The sequence below is a fragment of the Carassius carassius genome, chromosome 47 (genome assembly GCF_963082965.1).
Source record: "Carassius carassius chromosome 47, fCarCar2.1, whole genome shotgun sequence".
Classification (NCBI taxonomy): Eukaryota; Metazoa; Chordata; class Actinopteri; order Cypriniformes; family Cyprinidae; genus Carassius; species Carassius carassius.
In genome coordinates this window covers 21,397,469-21,420,245 of record NC_081801.1, presented here as the reverse complement: position 1 = coordinate 21,420,245, position 22,777 = coordinate 21,397,469, and the positions used below count along the sequence as shown (strand labels likewise).

General features: G+C 35.8%; 1 protein-coding gene across 2 annotated transcripts in view; it reads left to right on the top strand.

The window, feature by feature from the left end:
- Positions 1-22,264, top strand: part of chm (CHM Rab escort protein) — a 47,758-nt gene extending 25,494 nt beyond the window's left edge. The window contains exons 9-15 of one of the 2 annotated variants that reach the window (XM_059542178.1): positions 3,570-3,647; positions 9,434-9,538; positions 10,186-10,249; positions 12,060-12,156; positions 16,248-16,358; positions 21,632-21,789; positions 21,920-22,264. In XM_059542178.1, the coding sequence (XP_059398161.1) occupies positions 3,570-3,647; positions 9,434-9,538; positions 10,186-10,249; positions 12,060-12,156; positions 16,248-16,358; positions 21,632-21,789; positions 21,920-22,189 (883 nt within the window). In that variant the 3' untranslated portion in view covers positions 22,190-22,264. Of the gene's footprint in view, positions 1-3,569; positions 3,648-9,433; positions 9,539-10,185; positions 10,250-12,056; positions 12,157-16,247; positions 16,359-21,631; positions 21,790-21,919 lie in introns of both variants that reach the window. The other variant, XM_059542177.1, reaches the window with a different exon arrangement.
- The last annotated feature ends 513 nt before the right edge of the window (positions 22,265-22,777 follow it).

The following is a 22,777-nucleotide window of genomic DNA, read 5'->3' as shown; positions in this document are numbered from 1 at the left end:
GAAATGCACACACACAGAGCAGTGAACACACACACACACTGTGAGCACACACCCGGAGCAGTGGGCAGCCATTTATGCTGCGGCGCCCGGGGAGCAGTTGGGGGTTCGATGCCTTGCTCAAGGGCACCTAAGTCGTGGTATTGAAGGGGGAGAGAGAACTGTACATGCACTCCCCCCACCCACAATTCCTGCCAGCCCGGGACTCGAACTCACAACCTTTCGATTGGGAGCCCGACTCTCTAACCATTAGGCCACGACTTCCCGTCATGTCATACTTTTATCATGTATAGACAAACAACAATTATAATCATTCATCTCATCAGACATTCAAAATGCTATGGGAACAGTAAGTGAACTTAATCTTGTTGCTGTTACTGATCCACAAAATGTTTTGTTTTATAATGAGTTTCACAAGTTGTTCACGAGTCCCTTGTTTATCCTGAGCAGTTAAACAGTTAAACAGAGCAGTGCACTGTTCTTCAGAAAATTCCTCCAGGTCCTGTGCATGCTTTGGTTTTCCAGCATATTCTTCATATCTAAACCTATATCTATCTTTGAGATCCATTTTTTCACACTGTGAACTAGTGAGGGAATCGTACACAACACATAGTGTGAATACATTGAATAATTGAATAGTTTCTGCCTATTTTAAGATTTAGACATAGTACTAATTTAAAGGCTTAGGCTAATTAACCTGAAGGAGTTAGCTGGTGTGTGCATTGTGCTTAAAATGGAATTAAATTCATCAGTGATTAATTTATCTTTAATTAAATTTTTAAATGTAATATTTTTCTTCTATATTTATATACTTATAATATCTTTGAAAACATTTTTATTCTGCAAGTTTGAATTAAAAATCGATCAAAAAGTAAAAGTAAAGACTTTTACATTGTTACAAAAAGATATGTTTCAAATGAATTCCATTCATTTCTTTTTCTCAAGGAATCCTGGGAAAAAAATGTATCATTGTTTCCACAAAAATATAAGGCACCTAGCTGTTTTCAACAGTTATAATGTTTTTTTGTGCACCATATAAGCATGTTTGATTTGATTTCTGAAGGATTATGTGACACTAAAAACTGAATTTTTACTTACAAAAATATTAAATATTAGTGTCTCCAAACTTTTGAACACTAGTATACGTTCAATATTTTTGCACAAATTGAGAGTACTAGGTAGCTTTAAGAATGTCCTTTTTTATTTACCTTAATTTCCTTTTTATAGGTCAATATCAATAACACAAAGTAGAGCATCTTAACTCACCAAGTGAAATGTGTTATTGATTGCAGCCTTCAGCTATCTCAACCTGTTATCTCTGAACACACAAGGATATCATACCATTGCGTTTCCTGCAGCATGAAAAAAGCCTCCGTCCATACAAGGCTCTGTTCAATTTATTTGAAGCTCCGCCATGATGTTGCCATCAGAGCCCGAAGCTTGTTTGTGCTTCTTGTTACATTACTTTTTAATTACAGAAATAACTAGTTGGAGGCAGTTGTTTTGTGGGGATGTCGGTGGGGTGAAGGGGGGGCAGGGTGTTAGGTGACGAGAAAGAGGGAGTTGTTGAAGATTTATTTTGGATGTGACCTTCTCTACACTCGCTGCAGCTGTAATCAGTGGAATTAATAGCATAATCAAATTATACACAAACTCATAAATCATCGGTGAGCGCGCTGTCATGGCGTTGAGCTATTAATGGCCTCCATTGTTTTGGTACCGTATTAAAAAATCACGTCCCCTGATTCCCGTCTTGATAGGAACTGAAATGCCATTTAGAGGCTATAAAGAGCAGGGGATTTTCACAACTGTTAATTTAGCCGTGATGGCGAGTGATGTTGCTAGGGCGAGTGCTGGGGCCTGGAGAGGGAAAGGCAGTGCCCACGCTCTCTGCCCGACTGCATCATTGCGGCTGACAGTGGGCAGTTAATTAGAGTAATATCAGCTTAAACGTCTGTCAGTTAGGGTTAATGACATCAAAGGGCTTCCCCGCTGCCTCTGTGGGGTTCTGTGGAGGACAGGAGACAGGCCCAGACGATTGCTGGCAGATTTAGCCTCTCTGTTTTTTTATTATCTTTGCACTTTATTAAGATACCATGTCTCTATATTAATCCGGGCAGACAAGGCCAGAAGTGTTTTTTTTTTTTTTTCTGTTTCTTTAGCTTGTAGTGAACTGCAAAGTTTCACCATCTGTGTTTGTAGACATGCTTACGCGGCCTAATAACTAACCTCTGGCCTTCTTGCCCATTACATACAAGGTGGTGGCTGTGTAATATTTAGGTGGAGGCTAACAAGGTGGAGGCTGTTTATATTTAGTCAGAAATACAGTAAAACAGTAATATTGTGAAATAATATTACAGTAGCAAACAATTATAGAATTATTTCTATTAATAAAAAAATATAATTTATCCTTGTAATGGCAAATTTTCAGCAGCCTTTAATCTGGTCTTCATGACACTTCAGAAACCATTCTAATCAGCTGATATACAGTAGTTGTGGTACTCAAAATATTGGGATCAGTATGATTTTTAGTATTTTTTTGAAATAAGTAAATAATTCAGCAATGAATGAACTGATCAAAAGAGATAATAAAGACATTTACAGTTTGACAAAAGATTTCTACTTTAAATATATGGTGTTTCTGACATTTCAATTCATCAAAGAATCTTGAATGACAATATATATTTTTACACAAAAATATTAAGCAGCATAATTGTTTTCAACATTGGTAATAATAAGAAATATTTCTTTAAAATATACTTCAAATGTATCAAAACATAAAATATTTATTTATAATTGTAATAATATTTTACACAAATTTTTACTGTATGTTTTTACTTTTTCTTTTTTATCAAATAAACGCAACCTTGGTGAGCAAAAGAGACGACTTCTTTTAAAAACCTTTAAAAATCATATGGCCTTTTACTTAAAAATTATTTTAATTAGATATATTTTTCTGGAATAACCCATGAGAGAATATGCATTACACTAATTTTTTACTATGGTTTTAGATTGTAATCATGTAAACTGTCACTAGCTCACAGCCACTAATGGCTTGTTGCCTTTGTAAAACTGCAGAAATGTCAGTATGTTAAAGGACACCAATATCTAAACCGTTACTTTTATTATAAAAGTGTTATTCTTATCATTATAAATAATTTAACGAATGTGCACTCACAAAAAGTATGTTGTTTATTACATCACAGCTTCTGTCGGTCTGTTCCTCTTCGTCTGTCTAAGTTTGTCTCCAAGATTTTTAAGAACATTTGAATAACTTTGTCCTTGTTTATAGTTTAATTAACCTGCTAGGCTTTATCACCACAAATCTGCAAGACAAAAATCTATATGACAAAAAGCTTTACTTGTGAAGTTAACACATTTTAAAATCTTGGTGACATTTTTGCCTTGTCAAATGAATTGGATTTTGTCCTTTTTGTGTGGACAAGGTGTGATCAGCCCTTTTAATGTCATGCCATCAGCTGCAATTACAGCTGTTTAGCGGATCCATTCAGATTGGATGTCATATAAATGAATTGAAGTTTGTAAGGTGCTACTTTTTTGTCTTCCTGCAGAATGTGTGCCGTATTCGGAGGAATTTATTGTCTGCGACACTCAGTGGAGTGCCTGGTTGTGGACAAGGCGTCTAACAAGTAAGTAGCTCACCACTGATGCAGTTCTCACACATTAAGACACATTTAAAAAAAACTCATAAGACACTGCAATTCATTTAGGTAAGTAGATTTACTATCTCCTCTGGTTGATTCATGCCACTTCAGTATCCCAAGGCTGATCAGAGCTCGTTTGTGTACAGGTCACTCAAAAACAAGGCCAAAAGATGGCGCACGTGAGTGAATGGGGGGGATATTTGGAATATAGATATGAAATTAATTTTCAGGGAGACAGTGGTACCAGCCCCCCTTAAGCAGCCAAGCTCGGAAGACAAATCACAGACTCTGCCACTTGGGCCGGCGATGAGTGATGCCGCTTTTTCCTCGTGGCCTTACCTCCACTAATTGATTTTTATCTGAAGACAAAAAAGCCCTCTGTTGCTGCCTCTTAAAAAATGAGAGTTCATCTCCCGTCTCCCTTGATTAATCTGTGCTGATAATGTGCGTCAGGCCTCACCAGAAAGGCCTTTAATGAGTTTCAAAGGTGGATTGTTGTCATAAACTAGGTTAGATTGGGGTTTATCCCCTCTCTTTATTCCTCTCTCATTCTTTGTCCTTCTCTTTGGCAATATATTGAGTTTCTTTCATCTTGCTGGTGAATGACCCAGGGGGCTCTGATTCCTCTGGATGTAGCCCATGAACACTTACACATGAGATAGCATTAGCTTACTAGTGTTAAAGATCATGGCGGTGCAGTAACGTTCAAATTAGATGTATTTTCCCTGTTGTTTATCAGAAAATCATAAATTGCTCTTAAGCTATTAATCGGGCTTGTCAAACTCATTAGGGCTGGGTAAAAATATTGCTTCTCTGATTAATTGCGATAGCAATATCAATTCTTGAAGTAACAAAATCACTCTTATACTCATCAGCAGCACATCTGTTAGCTGAATCTACAGCACCATGACAAAATATGTATTTTTCCAAATTGAGTCCAAATTGAATTTTAATGGTATTGTGTGAATTTCTATTGAGTTATAACATAAAGAGTAAACCGTGTATTTCGATTCATGAACAAGCAACTCTCACGAACCAATTCTTTTTAGTGGAAAAAAAAAAATCATGGCACACTAGGGCTGTCACTTTTTATTCGATATTCGAATATGCATTCGAACATGAGGTGAAATATCTGTAATCGAACGATAAATAAAATATCCGGTTTTTAAAATGCCATGTGTAGCGCATTTTTTAAGGTCTATGATTAGACTGTTTGTTTTTTATTTTATTCTTTGCCATCTTATCCAATAGAGGGCACTCTAGACGTATTGTAGTGTAGGCCCATGACCAAATCAAGCGAATAAGAGCAAGTAGAGCCAGGCACGTCTGTGCGCTCCGAACGTGTGTTCTCCACCGCGGGGAACATTGTAAATAAAAAGAGAGCCGCACTTAATCCAGATCAAGTTGATAGACTGGTGTTTCTTGCAAACAGTATTAAGAAATGAATTAGGCTAGGCTATATGCCTTACTCCTGCTGCTGTTTAAGTTGTCACATTATTGTTTGTGCCTGTTCTGAATCGTTTTTTTTTTTTCTTTTTTCATTTAGCTTAATGTTGTGGGATATGCATAGTGGCACTTCATATAAGTTGATATTCTAAGTGGATAACCTGCTGTTTCAAACATTAAGTAAAAAAAAAAAAATCCTGATAGTCCTGTTTATGACTCACTGTTAATACATTTGTGATTGAATCTCCATTAGGCTACGGTGTTTTTTTATTTTATTTTTTTTATGTGCGGGGGCGGGCACCTAGATATTCGAATATATTTGAATACATTGCATGATATTCGATAATCGTTCGAATTAGATTTTTCTCAAAAATGACAGCCCTATAGCGCCCCCAGTATAGACTGAACCAAAGAACAATGTATAATAATTAAAAATTATTAAATAATATTATAATAACAGTTTTACATAAAATGCTATTTAAAACCTATTTAAAATTTTGGATTTTGGTTTTTTATTATATCTGGTAAATAAATAGCAACTGAACTGTATAGTGTGGGCCCTGTTGTTAATGTTTAATATACTATTATAATCTAATAGTAATTATACGTATATTATAGTTAATATTGAATGGTATTTTCTAGAAGAGTCACTGTTTAATTTACAGAAGTACCCCTGATAGATTTGTTTCATATTTCAACATTATAATTGAAATAAGACCGTATGAAAATCACATAAAACCAAATAAAAAATGAATCAAACGGAATTGAATCAAAACTAAAGTTTGTGAATCAGAATAAAATATATTCGCAAAAAAGTGTATTCATACCGATTCATAAACTCTACCAACTTTTTGAGAAATAAATATTTTAAGAGGTTGTTTGCTGCTGTGCACAAAAAAAAATATTGTAAATAGCAATCCTTCTATGACTAGCACTTACCAACATCTAACTTTTCTAAAAAAATCAGGTAGTTGACATATTAACATATTAAAATGTAACATATTTATTCTTGAACCAAGAAGAAAACATAAAAAGACTGTTCTCCCAACATACTTTATTCATTATTTTAGTAGGTCATTTGACAGAGGTCAGATTTGATATGTAACAGCTGATGGCATCCAGGCACAGACATCCCTACGGTCAGTTCTACTTGAGCAGCCCAGCAAAAAAGTGTTCCTCAAAACTTAACGTAGCATACAAAAAAACAACCAAGATGACCTTAATTGATAATTTACTGTAAGTTCTTTCTGATCGCCACCAATGCCATGGAATAAAAGAACCCCAATATAACTGGAGCACTTAGAGGTTTCAAGGCAAATTCATTCATCCATATTGGATTGGAGCCAGACTCGGCTCCAAACCAATGTGTCCGTCAGACCCTGAGCTCAGTCTATAAAGCATCGCCTAAAGTGTAGTGTGGACCATCAATGCCCCGTGTGGAGTCAGCTCTGCGCTGGAGGTTAGCGCCATACATCATCGATGGAAAAAGTTTCATGAAGGTGAAGAAAAAAAGCTGGCAAGGTGTCTGGCAGGCTGAACAATGATTTTAATTTCCCTGGCATCATAAATTACCGCCCTATGTCTGCTCTTATTACATACATAAAGCTGAAAAGGGTAGAGCCAGATTAATAATGCAGCAGAGGATTACAGACCCTCAAATCCCACCTGAACGGTCCAGCGCTGTCTGCTTTGTTGCCACCTTGACAGGCAACTCAATCACATGTCCGTATTAATTTGTCCAAATTAATTTCACACGTCAACAAAACATGTTGAGTGGCCTGTGATGATCTCTTCTGTCACTTGTGCTTTCTTCTGCTTAGAAATAAAATACCTTTTTCGGGGTTACACTGAAGAGACCACCCAACCCTTATGCTATGTTGACTATCCAAGTTGGAAATTCTATGCAAAAGATATTGCATAAGCTATTTTTGAATAACTTTGTTTTGCATGAGCAACCAGTACTAAAAGGAAAAAAAAAAATTGTTTCCATTTGAAGCATGCAAAATGTATAAAAAAATTGATTAAAATATTTATATTTAATAATTAGTATATTCTCTTTTGTCCATACATGATTTAATGTGTACACAGATTTATTTTCAGTTATTTAAAGGGGTCATATGATGCGATTGAAAAATTTCCTTTCTCTTTGGAATGTTACAAGCTCTTGGTGCATTAAGAAGTTGCAAAGGCTAAAGTCTCAAATTCAAAGAGATATTCTTTATAAAAGTTAAGAGTCAACCACGCCCTCCTAAAATGGCGCATTCTAACATGCCCCGACATGTCTACATCACAACGTGGGAAAATGTTCATTGTCCCTGCGGCCATGATGTGGAGACTCTGTGTGTTTCATTGTGAAAGCGAAACTACTTTGTTTGGCCTTCCAAAAGAGGACACAACTAGAAATCAGTGGTTAAGTTGTATTTACAACACTGTTCCAGAACAGTTCAAACCAAATATTCCACTGATGATTCAAACGCGAGTTTTGAACAGTGTAGAATAGCGCTTGTTGTTTGTCGTTTCTCTGATCACAAATGCAGACTTGGTTTTATGTTTACGCGGCGGGATACGAAACACAACGTGTCAAAAAAACAGTACAAGTCATTATAATCACTAATTATGTCCCCACTAGATGCAACACATGCCTCGTTTATAATGGGTTTTATTGTTTTTGTCTTGTCGCGCCGGGACGGGCATCACAGTATGGTTAACACGCTTAAGGTATTAAGCCAATCACAACACACTGGATAGCTGGCCAATCAGCATACACCTAGGTTTTTAGAACAATGTTCTTTGTAGAAATCAACGCATTTCAGAATGGCCACATTTGCAGATAAGTATATAAAATTCAAATGAGTTTGAACGCATACATCATTGGGTGCAAGGTTATCACACTGATTGGTTCAGAAACCACTGACGTGGTTTATGAAGGCAATTTAAGAATGCTTATTATCTACAAAGCCAACGCTGGCCTTGGTTGCAAGTGAAATGGAATCATTAGCACTATTTCAGTGTTTTATGCACCCTGATAGAAGAAACTTATGCACTTGCAGTGTTTCGCTAAGACTTTCTATGTGTGGCGGCACGTCCCCTGGGGGAAATATATATGTAAATAATGTAAATATGAAACGGCAGGTTAGCTTATTGAAAATGCAAAATAATTCTCTGCCAGCAGGAGGCGCTTTTGAGGCAGAATTTCCCTGGTAACGGTTGTAATCATAGGAAACATAAAATGAAAATGACATCAAAACTTTTCTGAAGACAATTATTTCCCTTCAAAAAATATACATTCATATAAAAACACCCGTGCCGTGTTTTGATATGCTAGTAGTTATATAAAAAATTCCATTAGGTTTTTAATTTGCTTTAATAAATGAAAATTATATAGTTAAAGCTGAAATCACTAAATTAACTATCAATTTTCAATACACACTAAAACGAATATTCCGGTTAAAGCACAAAAATATATGTACGTCATACAATGTAAGATTGACCTGACTGTTTTGTCAGTTGGCCTACAACACTCTTAGACTGGCTAAACTTTGTATCCCATATTGCGTTCTTTCACCCCATTGGCTGATGATTGATTGGAAGCCCTCCGCTTCCTCTGCTAGTTCCTCTGAGTAAATAAATCTTCATTTACATAAACAGATCTGTCCTGCAGTCAATCTGGGCTTGGGGGGGTGTATTCTGAGAGCTGACTTTTTGTCAGGGGAGGGAGACGCTCTCTTTCCACTTTATTGTGTTGTGAAAGTCCATTTCAAGGATGTCACCCCTAGCCCATTAGTTTGGATAATGAGCCCTATAAAGCACATTTATAACTCTTGACATAACAAGCCTACAGATTCTCCTCTATTCCTCCCCTTTCTCTCTCAATCTCTCTTTTCCTTCTCCGCTGCAGAGATTAAAGGACAAAAGATCAAACCTGTGCCCTAAATCAGTGGTTCACGACTGGTTTTGTTTCTAGACCCAAATTTCAAGTGGCAAACTGACATAGTACCCGAATTATTTGATATTCAAACATGAATGAAAATAGCGTAAAATCTAAGATGGAATGTTTGACATCTCATTTTGACTTTTTGCAAAAATAAATCCTATTACTATAGTCATATATGTGAAAAGACAGACCACTTCTCTTTATAAGAGCTTTGGGAAGTAACCACTTGACCCATGAAGGATGAGACGGCTAATATATGATGCTCTAGTCTAGTCATTTAATATTTTATCTTCAAATCATAACCTGACCATCTTTTGACCCTTTTTTTTTTTTGGTAAAGAAATTTTTTTTTCACGTCCTGATGCATTTTCTGTATTTATACTTCATATAGAGTTAAAGCTGTGATTGATACACGTGGTCAGAGGATCAGCTGCAGTCATTTTGTGGTTGAAGATTCGTACATCAGAGATGAACAAAGACAGAGCACAGCTTACAGGTAAGCACATAATACCCCATAAAATTGTCTGAAATTAGTATTCTGTAATTTATGATGAACTGCCACTCCTACCATCATGAAAAACAGGTATTGATAATCCCATCCAACTGCACGTAGTGCTGTTATAATGAAGAGCGGGGCTCTACAGTGTTGAGATTTTACTTGCATTTCACCCAAATATAAAAGTTTATAAAACTTATATATTATTATACTACTACAATAAAACTTAGTGATGCCAATCCCCACTGGGTTGTAAGTTTCCCATACCATCCAAATTGTGCCAAGTTTGTATATACTGAAGCAAAAAAACGAGATTTAAGAGCTTAATATCCCCTGGTCATTCTGTGCATTCATTTTATTGAAAGAGCAGTGACACCATTTCTCAAAACATCTTTAATTGTTACACAAAAGAAGGAAAGTAGTATGTGTTTGTAAATGACATAAAGCTGAGTAAATGATGACAGATTTGTCATTTTTTAGGGTGAACTATTCATTGCAATTACTCTAAATTGAGAAAGCAAAATGTGGTTTAGGGTCATATTTAATTTTTTTCTTTTTGGATAACCTCCATAAAATGTTCTTTGTCTCTAATGATTCTTTTTCCTATTCACCTTAAGGATTTTAATTTTCTTTCTCCATCTTCTCAGGCAGATATCTCGAGCAGTGCTCATCACTGACAGATCTGTGCTGCCTTCCGAATCTGATCAGCAGGTATAAAGCTTACTCTCTTGAATTTTTTTTTTTTTTTCAGTTGTTTGTACTGCATTTGTTATTTTTGTATGTTCTTTTTTTATTTTTCCGATGTATTCATTTGTTGGTGTTTTTTGTTTATTCTTCCAGTTTATACTTTTCTTTGTTCTTCTTTTTGTTCTTTATTTATTTTATTTTTCTTTGGGTTTTGTTTTTGTTTCTTTTTATTCATTTGTTTATTCATTCATTCATACTTTCATTTGTTATTCTGTTTTTCTCCTTTCTTCTGTTTGTTCTTCTGTTTGTTCATTGCTCTTTTGTTGTTTTTGATTGCTTCCATTGTCCTCATTTAAATTAAATTAAATTAAATGTATGCATTTTGCAGACGCTTTTATCCAAAGCGACTTACAGTGCATTCAGGCTATACATTTTTACCTATGTGTTCCCGGGGAATCGAACCCCCAACCTTGTAGTGCAATTCCATCGATGATGTTGATAGTGCAATGCTCTACCAATTGAGCTACAGGAACATAAAATCGCTTTGGATAAAATCGTCTGCTAAATGTAAATGTAAATCTCCAGTAATTTTAATTTTGTGCTCATTCTTTTGTTTGTTCCTTTTGCTTGTTCATTTGTTCTTCCTTTCTTTTGTTTGTATATATGGCCTCATATTTCTTTCTTTTATTTTAAATTTTTTTAATTTTTGCATATTCACATGCACATTTAAAGGGCATTGACCCATCTCTGCTGTGCGTGCGTGCGTGCGTGCGTGCGTGCGTGTGTGTGTGTGTGTGTGTGTGTTCGTGTAGCGTGTTTCTTGCCTGCCTTGCACTTTTGCTTTTCAACTTGAATTGCATTACATCTTTTTTTATGCTGCATATTACATTTGGATGGATTCTTGGGACACGTCCAATATTCAGCAGGTATAGATGCAACAAAACATCAGAGCCGATTTGTGGGATCGTTACAATAGTTTTGACGTCCCGTTCTTGAGCGTAACATTCCAAAGTGAATTATGAGAGGAAAAAATAACCAGTTCAATGAAAGGACAGTAATTCTGTTTGCTGTTACGGATTTAGAATTGGATAAATAAATCTTTCTGATGCGAGAGTGGATGGTGACACGCAAGCATCCTCTTAGGCTAATTTGAGTGCTGTCCACCAGAGTACAGGAAAAGAAGTGAAGTAGTCAGCATGCCTTCTGAATTCCAGCCCAATTTGCTCTCCATCAGGATTTCATGCTTGAATATTCAAAGCAGATCAGGAGAGGAAGGAAAAGTGGGTGTAATTTATGCTCATTAGCCTCAGCGAACAGAAATTAATATCAGTGTCTTGACACGGTGTGGAAATGGAATATTACATGAATGTGTTTGACAAAACGTAATTAAATATTTAGGCTGGTTTTAATTAGCCGTTCGTCCTTTGGAATGACACTCGCCAAACGAGCATTCGGTCAATGCTCTCTCTTACTCTACCACACTTTTATTGTTGGCATACTTGGACTTGATTAAAGAGCAGTTTTAACATACTTTATCCAAAAGACTTAAAAAAATGAAAATGTTGTCTGGATTGAAATAACCAGATTATATAGATACTGTTATAGTTACAAAATTCAGGTAATATATTTTAGATACGTCTTGTTTCCATTATCATCTATGGCAGTATTTATTTAAACTCACATCATGGGTAAAATTAAATGTGTTTGTCATTTCGCCATAGATTCTGCACTGTGTTTGTAGTGTCAGGGAGAATTGGCTTGTCAGTCATATGTTTTATGTATTATGTTTTATGTAAACTATAAGATGCAAGTATGTTTCCTGTTCTAATGGCAGATCTCATTGGTGACGATTCCTCCTCTGGAATCTTCTGCCCCAGCTGTGAGGATGGTTGAGCTCTGTTCCTCCTCCATGACCTGCATGCCTGGCACCTGTGAGTAACACATGCACCACAATCACACAATGTATACATCCCATGATCACACATCAGTTATACAGTTACCATAATCATATGGTAAGTGCATGTTGCACCACGCTTTGCCAAGCATTACAATGATTTCCAAACAATTTGCAATTCTTCCTGTTGCCAGTTCCAAAATGTACCAACAACCCAGTTAAGAGATACAATCACTACCATTTTTGTAGTAAATCAAAGTCTACAAGGCCAATATAGATAGACAAGATATATAGACCTTTACGCCTGGCCTGAAGTTAACTTCTGGTCTGTGTTTGTTTATCGTTCCGTTTATCGCTAATTATTATTTTTTGAAAACCTTGATACACTACCTTTCAAAAGTTTGGGTAAGATAAAAAAAAAAAGTAATTAATACTTTTATTCAGCAGGGGCGCATTAAATTGAACAAAAGTGACAGAGAGCATTTATAATGATACAAAGGTTTCTATTTCAAATAAATGCTGTTCTTTTTTTCTGTTCATCAAAGATGTTTCAATGTTGCTAATAATCAGAAATGTTTCTTGAGTAGTAAATCAGCTTATTAAAATATCATGAGACACTGAAGACTGGAGTAATGATGCTGAAAATTCAGCTTCGCATCACAGGAATTAATTACATTTTAAATACATATTGCAACAGAAAACAATTATTTAAAATTGCAGTAATGTTTCACAATATTACTGTTCTTACTGTATTTTGATCAAGTAAATGCAGCCTTGGTGACCATAAAAGACTTCTTTCAAAACATTGACACACTTTTGACCAGTAGTGTGTATAAATATTACTGTTGTGTATTAATTTCCAAAATGTAGAGTTTGAACTATCCATGATCTTTCAAAAATAACAACACTGATACACACTGATAGTCTTAGAACACAGCCAAGTGTTCAAACTGTCCTTCAAAACACTCAGTTCATCGCCCACCTCAGCTATGACTCCATCATTAACTCCATTGTTATTTATGAAAGTTATTCTGTTTGTTACACTGGCCCTATTTTGCTATCAATCATCGTGAAGGGGTAGATCAGGTGGGGATGGTGGAGTGGTTTTGGCGCAGGTCCCAGTGACTGACTCCGTCCTCACGGGGAATGAAAAGCTTAATCAGCGGAACTCCTCTTCCTCTCTCTGGGAATTGAGTTCAGGGGAAATGATAGGAAGCTTTGCTTTGCTATAGCCCGGTCCCACAGGGAGATGGATCGTAGTCGTTCCTCTTTAAGTAATGCACTTCTACCTGAGAGCATCCCTCGCAATCAGAGGATGATGATGACCGTGACAGACATGCGTTCACAGGAGAAGATGCTCTTTATTTATCATTAACCACTTATGACAAGACTCTTTTAGTTATGCTGCTGGGGATGTTAGATGTGCTCTCAAGGGCTCCAAGCAACACCACAACTATTGATTATAGATTTTGAAGGTAAAGTGTGTGATTTTGGGTTACTAGCAGGACCAAACAGAATTGCCAAAATTATATCCGCTATTGGTCGTCATGCTCCAAACTCTGCCTCAGATTTGAACTAATCTCATTACACTGGGAGCACGTTTGAAGTATTTAAAGTATTAGGGAAAAAATGCATATTTCACCTTTAAAATCTATATGAAATCAGTATTCATTACTTTCAGAATTTATATACTTATATCACAAAGCATTTCTCCTGACATTACTAAGTTTGAACCAATGGATATATGGAGGGCTTGGAGTTTTACTTAAAATATAAAGAATCAATTTATTGATATCTAGTGATAATAATCCTTGAAAATGATTTAAAAATGAAAGAAATTAAAGTTATTAAAGTAATCCTAACCCTAACCCTAACCCTAAAAGTTTAACTATGTATCTGCTAAACAAGAAATCACTTTTCAAATTGAGCATAGACATTTACAACTGTATATAGAATTTATTCTTAATGTAGTTAAATATTAACATAATAATTTAACATAATAAAGGGCAATAATCAAATTAAAATGTAGTTGGTATTGTGAGAAGTGTATTATTCCAAAAGTTATGATTGTTTAATGATGTAAAGCAAATTTAAAATGCATTATAAAAGTGCAATGTTACATTTTACTACACTTTAAAGCTTGAATGTAAATGCATTTTTTAAATATCTGTATTTATTTGTCAATTTGGAAAGTAAGTTATTTCCATTTTGATTTCTGGGTGAATACTTTAATAATTGATTTATTTTGATTGATTAATTGATTTTATAATATTTTTAAGTGGGACTCCTAGTCATTATATTTTCAGCCATAATGCCCATTAACTTCACTTTAAAATATATCACGTTATGGAAGTAAAATGGATTATGAATTTTTCAGCTGATTATGCAAATTAAATATCATTTTTATTATTATTTTATTCTTTGTACTACTTGTTTGTGCCACTTCAAATTATGCATTTTCATAAGTTTTGAGTTCTTCCATGAATTTCATGTATTCTGTAGGGGGATGTATATTCCTATAAAAGTGTCCCCTCAAATAGAACAGAAAAAATATATTTTTTCCTCAAGATTCTGTACAGAGCATTTTATGTCCATAACTGGCTATAATACGAATCCACCTGTAGTGCCACAGTGTTCACTTTAACTATCCAGGACTTTTAATATCAGCCCCCGATGTGTCTCTGGCTGTGGTGAGAATCTCTGCAGTGTCTCTTGTGTCTTCAGAGCCTTTAGTGAAGCTGCACCTCCCTGAGATTCCTTCACTGGAATTGTTCTCTTTGATCCTCACGCACACAATGTTGTACCACAGACCAGAGGAAGAAACAATGGAGAAGTAATGATAAGCCTGGAAGTGGTGTGTAAACACTTGGGACATTTCCACGGAGCCCATTTCTCAGAACTTCTCAGACCTTTATGAGGATTGAGATTTGTTTGTTTGATTTCTGGTGCCTGATTGTTCTTTGCTCCTCTCCATCACTCTTAGGGCTACTTTTATAGAAAGCCAGAGCCTTTAGTAGTAGTTCTTGTCAGATTGTTAGCCAAGTTTGTTATACTTGTGAAGGTTTTGCTAGTAAAGCATGCTCTGACATGTTCCCTGGTGCAGCTTATAGAAAGCAGCTTGAGTTCTGATCCTATGGAAGATAGTTTCCACCATGGGATAACTTTTTTTTAAGAAGGTTATTGTGACTTTTCAAAATTCAGATTTTTCCCCCTCACAATACTGACTTTTTTTTTTTTTAAGTTGAGAAGAAAACTCTCTCAACTTAATTACGAGATGTAAACATTTTGTACTTGAATCACAAGTTTATATCTAGTATTTATTCAGGTACACAAGATCATATGGAAGCTTGTTTCTGGAATAAAGAAATAAAAAAAAATATCTCGTAATTCAGACCTTTTTTTTCTCACAATTCTGAAGGAAAATTGTGAGATGTGTACTTAAGAGACAAAAGGTCTGAATTGTGAGATAAAAAGTTACATATACCTTTTTAATTCCTTGGTGGAAATGGGCTTCCATATGATCCTTTTACTGACTTGCATACACATTTTTTATGATGAACATGAATACAAAAAATATTATTACTGATACTACAATGCAGAAAAAAATAATGAAATTCTTGAAAAGAAAAAAGTAGCTTGCTATAATCCAATATTATTATTTCTTAGAAACAAAATAATATTGTAACAAAACAGCTTTATTAGTATTCGAAAACATTTGTTCTTTCAAGTCATGTGGTTCAGCTAACATGCAGAGAAAGAAAAAAAAACACACTGAAAATTATATCATACAGAGAAACCCTGGAGACTCCTAGGTTGTAAAAACTATAATCTTTTTATTTTTATTTATAATCCATGATATTTATTTTCAATTTTGTATTAGTTTATTTGTGTATACTATTTCTTTATTTGTACATTTATTTAATTAATCATGATTACAGTGTTGTCATTGCTTTTTACCACAAAGCATTATTAGACATTTTAAAGATTTTCAACTTTTTTTTTTTTTAGAAATGGTATAATTATTAATTTTTTAATAAATAATTAATAATAAAAAATTACCATATGGCACAAAAAAACAAACCTTTATTTGCTCTAAATGATCTGTTGTGATCTTTTTTTTTTTATCAGATCTGGTCCACTTGACCTGTTCATCATCTGGCACAGCCCAGGAAGATCTTGCTCCAGTTGTATCTCAGTTGTTTCACGTTTCCACCATTCCTGGAGAGGAACCTTCAGAAGGTAAAACCTGACCCAGCTCCTTCACTTCTGATTTAAACTCCCCATCATTTAAAACCCATTAACATCTTCAGGCCTTCTGTGCATCGACCTCCGATAGCACATCCAGATCCACTATACATCCTGCTAACACTACTTAACTATCCTTGCCACTCGTGTCAAAGAGAGATCATCTCTTCCTCTCTTTAAAGAAGAAAGATCTGGTATTGCTGTGACATTCAGCGAAGGGCTTACACAGAGACGTTACTGACGATAACAGTGATTGATATTGATGGTGGTGTGGCAGGCAGGGGCCAGGAGCTGCTCCCATTGATTCCCATTATGCTCTGTCAGGGTCTGCTTGGCTCCTTCAGCGTGAATCTGAGCACGACCTGTCACATATGACCTCACCTTCTCTTCAGATCATAAGGGTGGAATCACATAGTGAGTTTGGATTTCAGAGATTCAATTTCAAATTTGATTTTAGTTGTACTTGCTGGTAAAATGTCAGTGTAGTAACTCAGTATCAGCAAAGCAGTAGGTTTTCCAGGATTTGTATTGTTTGTGTATGTATGTATATGTATATGCATATATTAAATTAAATTAAATAAACATAAAAAAACTAATTTCAGTTTGTTGCAAAGGTAATTTCTCGTTTTCATTTACTTTAATTTAATGTCCTAATACAACTTAAACTAAAATCAAAATTAATAAAAAAATCTGTAGGCACTTAAATTTTGAAAAATTACAAAAATATAATTAATATAATAATATAAAAATAAAAACAGATTTAAAATATTAGTAAAAAACAAGTGTTTTTTTTCTGATTTAAATGGCCAGAATAGCAAATGGCCAAAAATCTCTAGTTTCTAAATCATATTAATATGGGATGTGTTCTAGGAAACCCCAACACATGGTGAAATTGTACATTTTTTAGGTTTTGATAACATTTTAAAGCTGAGGGGTTTTTTTTTGTTTTTTTTCTCAGTGGAGGGTGTGGGATGCAGGGCCCCGCTGGGCGACACACAGCCTTTTTATCACAGGAATGAGCTAGTACTATTTTAATTAAAATGTCAGAACAAATACTGGCAGAGGTCTTGAGGATGAATCGCTAGATAAGAAGAGCAGTGGGCCAGAACAGGTCAGAGAGACAAAGTCACCTGGGTAGATCTTCATTCATCCCCATGGTCAAAGCAGTGTGTGTGTGTATGTGTGTGTGAGAGAGAGCGTCTGTTTTGATCATGATTGATCCAAATGGAGCAAATAAAAAACAACTAGTGCAGATTTCCTAGAGGATTTTAAACCCTTCAAAAAGTTATGATCGCATGTAGACTGTATTAAAGGAAATGGATTGCCATTACTATTACTGCTCATATTCAGTGTTAGTGACTTGAACAACCCATAACTCTCAGAACACATCTCAGAACCCCTTAGTGACACACGGCGGAGCTCTTTTGGGCATGCTTTGCTCACTGTAACATTGGTGATAGTTCACCCAAAAATGTAAATTAGCCCTCAAGCCTAATTATATTATTTATTTAAGGTATAAAAATAAAGTAAACAAAGTAATTGTAAAACTGCAGAACGTTTTTTGTGAGGGGTAGGGTTAGGATATGCTTTTAAAATCTATATCTGAATATAAAACTGTGTGTGTGTGTGTGTGTGTGTGTGTGTGTGTGTGTGTGTGTGTGTGTGTGTGTGTGTGTGTGTGTGTGTGTGCGCTGAGGCAGTGTGCCAGTGTGTGTTAGAGGGTGATTGTGGTTTGGGAGGTTTGCAGCTGCAGGCATGTGTTAGCTGCCATAAGGAGTGCTGCTGTATGCTAATCTGACATTTGTCACATCTGGGAGCGTGTGTGTGTGTGCTCTTGTTTTTGTGACATATCAGGACACAACTTTGTATAATGACATGGGTATGACACAGGTATTACAAGGAGAGGGTGACTTTTGAGGACATAACCAATGTCCCCATTTTTCAAAACGCTTATAAATCATACAGAATGAGTTTTTTTGAGAAAGTAAAAATGCACAAAGTTTCCTGTGAGGGTTAGGGTTAGGTGTAGGGTTGGTGTGTGTGTGTGACCGAACCCAAACACATGAAAACTTACACATACTTCAATAGAATTTTCTTTCACACTTAAGATATAAGATGAAATATAAAAGTAGTATAGTAGTCTTTGAATTTCACACACTTTGAGACATTGAATCATATGATGCATTAAGCCAAGAAACAAAACACCACTGTGTGTTGCTTGGAGACATGCAACGCTTGGTTCTGATTTGGCCTAATTTAGAATTATTTTTGCTAGCAGCACAAAAACAGAGGAAGTATTATATCATCTTTTATTGTATTATAATGTATACACTTCCATTCAAACATTGACGTCCGTAAGAATTTTTAAATAATTCTGCTCACCAAGGCTGCATTTATTTGACCAAAAATACAGTAGAAACATTAATATTCTGAAAGTATATTATTGTTCTGAAAGTATTGTAATATAAACATTGCTACAATAGTATTACAAATATGCAGTTATTTTAACGGTTTTCTTTTACAGTACAGACCAAAAGTTTGGACACACCTTCTCATTCAAAGAGTTTTCTTTATTTTCATGACTATGAAAACTGTAGATTCACACTGAAGGCATCAAAACTATGAATTAACACATGTGGAATTACATATGGAATTATATACATAACAGAAAAGTGTGAAACAACTGAAAATATGTCATATTGTAGGTTCTTCAAAGTAGCCACCTTTTGCTTTGATTACTGCTTTGCACACTCTTGGCATTCTCTTGATGAGCTTCAAGAGGTAGTCACCTGAAATGGTCTTCCAACAGTCTTGAAGGAGTTCCCCGAGAGATGCTTAGCACTTGTTGGCCCTTTTGCCTTCTGTCTGCGGTCCAGCTCACCCCTAAACCATCTCGATTGGGTTCAGGTCCGGTGACTTTGGAGGCCAGGTCATCTGGCGCAGCACCCCATCACTCTCCTTCTTGGTCAAATAGCCCTTGATGCCTTCAGTGTGACTCTACAATTTTCATAGTCATGAAAATAAAGACAACTCTTTGAATGAGAAGGTGTGTCCAAACTTTTGGTCTGTACTGTATATACTGTATACATTAAAGTTGAATTTTCAGCATAAATATAATTAACATTATATAAATATATAACACTATTAATTAAATAACATAAACGTATTATACAGAAAATAACAATATTTGTTCCCCCAAAACGGTGTTTCTCTGTGTCCATTTATTATCTAGTCATGTATGTTCATGGCTTTCTTATAAGAGAAGAGATTCTTTGGCGGTGTGTGTTCAGTTAAAGGCTTGAGTGTTTTGTTAATCAGTGACCTGGCTGCTTTCGGAGGGAAGGATGGGTGGTGTATTTAAAGCGGCGTTAAACATTGATGCCGCCACACCTCTCCCCCTCTCTAAATTAAGCAAATCACCGGGCCACTCCGGGCAGAAAAAGGAACACGCGTCATAATTGTGTGACATTTGGGTAATGACCGTTCTGACATTTCAGACTGACACCTTCTCCCTCTCGCTTTTTCTAGCCTTTCTTTTCCCACCTTTTTGCAGCAGAGGCTCATGTATTTAAAGGGTAATGATACAGACTGACAGCTTTACGCTTTAAACGAACCAGTGACACACACACACACACACACACACACACTTGAGATTCTTCTCTGCTGTTGGACTATAGAGCCCTTCTCGCCTAAGATGTCATCAAAGGAGAAAAAGAGATTAGATGACCATGCAGCTGCTAACAAAATGTTAACAGTGACTTATCTCATGATAAATCAACATAGATCTATTGAAACGTTCATAAGTGGGGTTGGTAACACTTTAGATTAGGACACATTTACTGTTAACCAAGAGTTTTGCCCCAATAAAGTCCTAATTTGCTGCTTTACTGATAGTAAGAAAGGTCGTTTTTGTAGTAGTTTTGTTTTAGTATTGGGTCAAGGGACAGAATATGGTCATGCAGAATAAGGCATTATTATGTGCTCAAGTACTGGTAGTAAGTACTCATAAACAGCCAACATACTAGTAATATGCACGCTAATAAGAAGCTAGTTAATAGTGAATAGCCTAACCTTAAGTTTTACCGTGGTGTTTATAAGAAAAGTGTAGTTTAAGTGTTAATTCCTCTTTTGTCTGGATGGCCTAACTAAAGCAGAAATAAACAGCCATTCTACAGTCGGTCTGTTAAGTGCACGTTTTTTAGCCAGAATAATCTGCAAAGTGGTCAAGATTGTATGCCATAAATCAAAAAGTCAGTCTATGGTCTTTGAATCAACTCATGCTCTCTGCTGTCCTTGGTGCTGAAGTCTCTTCTACTCACCATAGGTGCATTTATTTGATCGAAAAAACTCTATATTAAAAAAAAAAACTATTATGATTTATTATTGCCGTTTAAAATAGGTTCTTTTTTTTATTTATTCCTGTGAGCAAAGCTGAATTTTCAGCATTATTACTCCAGTCTTCAGTGTCACATGATCCTTCAGAAATCATTGTAGTAAGATGATTTGCTGCGTTATTATCATTACTTTTGGTTCTGTGTTCCTGTAGCTCAATTGGTAGAGCACAGCAATATCAAGCGCAAAGTTGGGGGTTCGATTCCCCGGGAACACATGATAGGTAAAAATTGATAGCCTGAATCTACTGTAAGTCGCTTTGGATAAAAGCGTCTGCTAAATGCATGAATTTAATTTTAATTTAATTTAATTTTCTCATTCATCAATCATGGTTCTGAACAACAGTCTTTGCTGAATATAAAGTTCAGTATTTGATGTTGTATTTCAGTGTTTCAGTCAGCATATTAGAATGATGTCTGAAGGATCACGTGACACTGAAGACTGGAGTAATAATGCTGAAAATTCAGCTTTGAACCACAGGAATAAATTAAATTTTAAAATGTATTCAAATAGAAATCAGCTTTTTTAATTGTAATAATATTTCACAACATTATTTGGTGCAGCCTTGGTGATTAGAAAACATTAAATTGTCATCATTAAAAAAAATCATAGTAATTACCCAACATTTGGCTGGTTTATATTAGTAATGAAATAATAAAAATACATTACCACTATAAAACTCTGATAGATTTTCCTCAAAATTAAACCTTCAGCAAAAGCAGTAGAAAAGTGGGAAAACGGTCATGACCTTTAATGTAGACAGCTGGCTTAATATTTGTAGGACTTGTCAAGAGTAAGACATCTGAAATGCAAAGCCTTCTAATGTCAAGACATTAAAGAAAGAAAAGAAATGATTGTTTAAACATCACATGTAGGTGCGGAGGAGAGAAGCAAGCCTGCAGTGCTGTGGGTCATGTACTTCAACATGAGGGACACATCAGCCCTGGACAGCAGCAGCTACAGCCTGCCGAGCAACTTTCACGTGTGCACCGGTCCCGACAGCAGTCTGTGCAGTGACTACTCCATTAAACTGGTGAGTCCAGCAGAGGGAGGCAGACACTGTGTTCACTTGGATCAGATATTGCTTGCTGCCTCAATTATGGGATGTGTTAGTATTTTTCTTGTTGGTTTAGGCAAAATATAGTTTCTGTGTTTATTTCCAGGCTGAATCCGTGTTTCATCATATCCTCCCTGATGAAGAGTTCTGTCCGCCCGCGCCCAACCCAGAGGACATTATCTATGACGGCGATGGTCCGCAGGCCGAAGGGCCCGGCTTTGACGAGAGTACTAATTCAGAAGCAGATAAAAGCCAGGCAGAGGAAGAAGGTGCCTCCCATGAGAAGAGTCCATCGACAGAGAGCTCTGAACCCGCAGAGATGGACAGTGTTACCCAGCAGGCACTGTCGAAAACGACCCCACCCTCTGAAGAATAACCCCTTTAGAGACGCTTGTTCATTTCTCCACAATCACTGAGCATATGGAATCCAAAAAGTGGGCAAATGTGTCTCAAAACCCTGTTATGTTCATCAACCCTTTTTTATACATTTTGTGTGCCTTTCTTTTGCATTTTCACACATTACAATATGCATGATTTATTTTGTTACAGTAAGGTGTTAATGTATTTACTTTTTTTTACATGTTTTTATTTTTTTTAAATGTATTCAGTTTAGCATGGTGCCTATCATACGGTATATTCTAGAGTTATTCAGATGACTCTTATTTTGGCAAGAGGTTGCTACTTCAAATCTTCAAACCTTGTATTTGAGATGTCTATTTGTATGCTGTCTGTCTTTTTTATTTGGCATAACTTCTGTTTTGTGTCATCACATTCAAATGTACGCTATAAATATATCATGGTTGCTGGTGTTAAATATTTTATTGAAGATGTATTTTAGTTCATTATTGATACCATCATCCACACTGCATTATTGAGCTTCACATCATCTGTCCCTGATACAAACCGATTTTGGCCTGAAACTCTGATGTAAACTGATGCTCTGAGTGCAGTTTACCTGCCATGA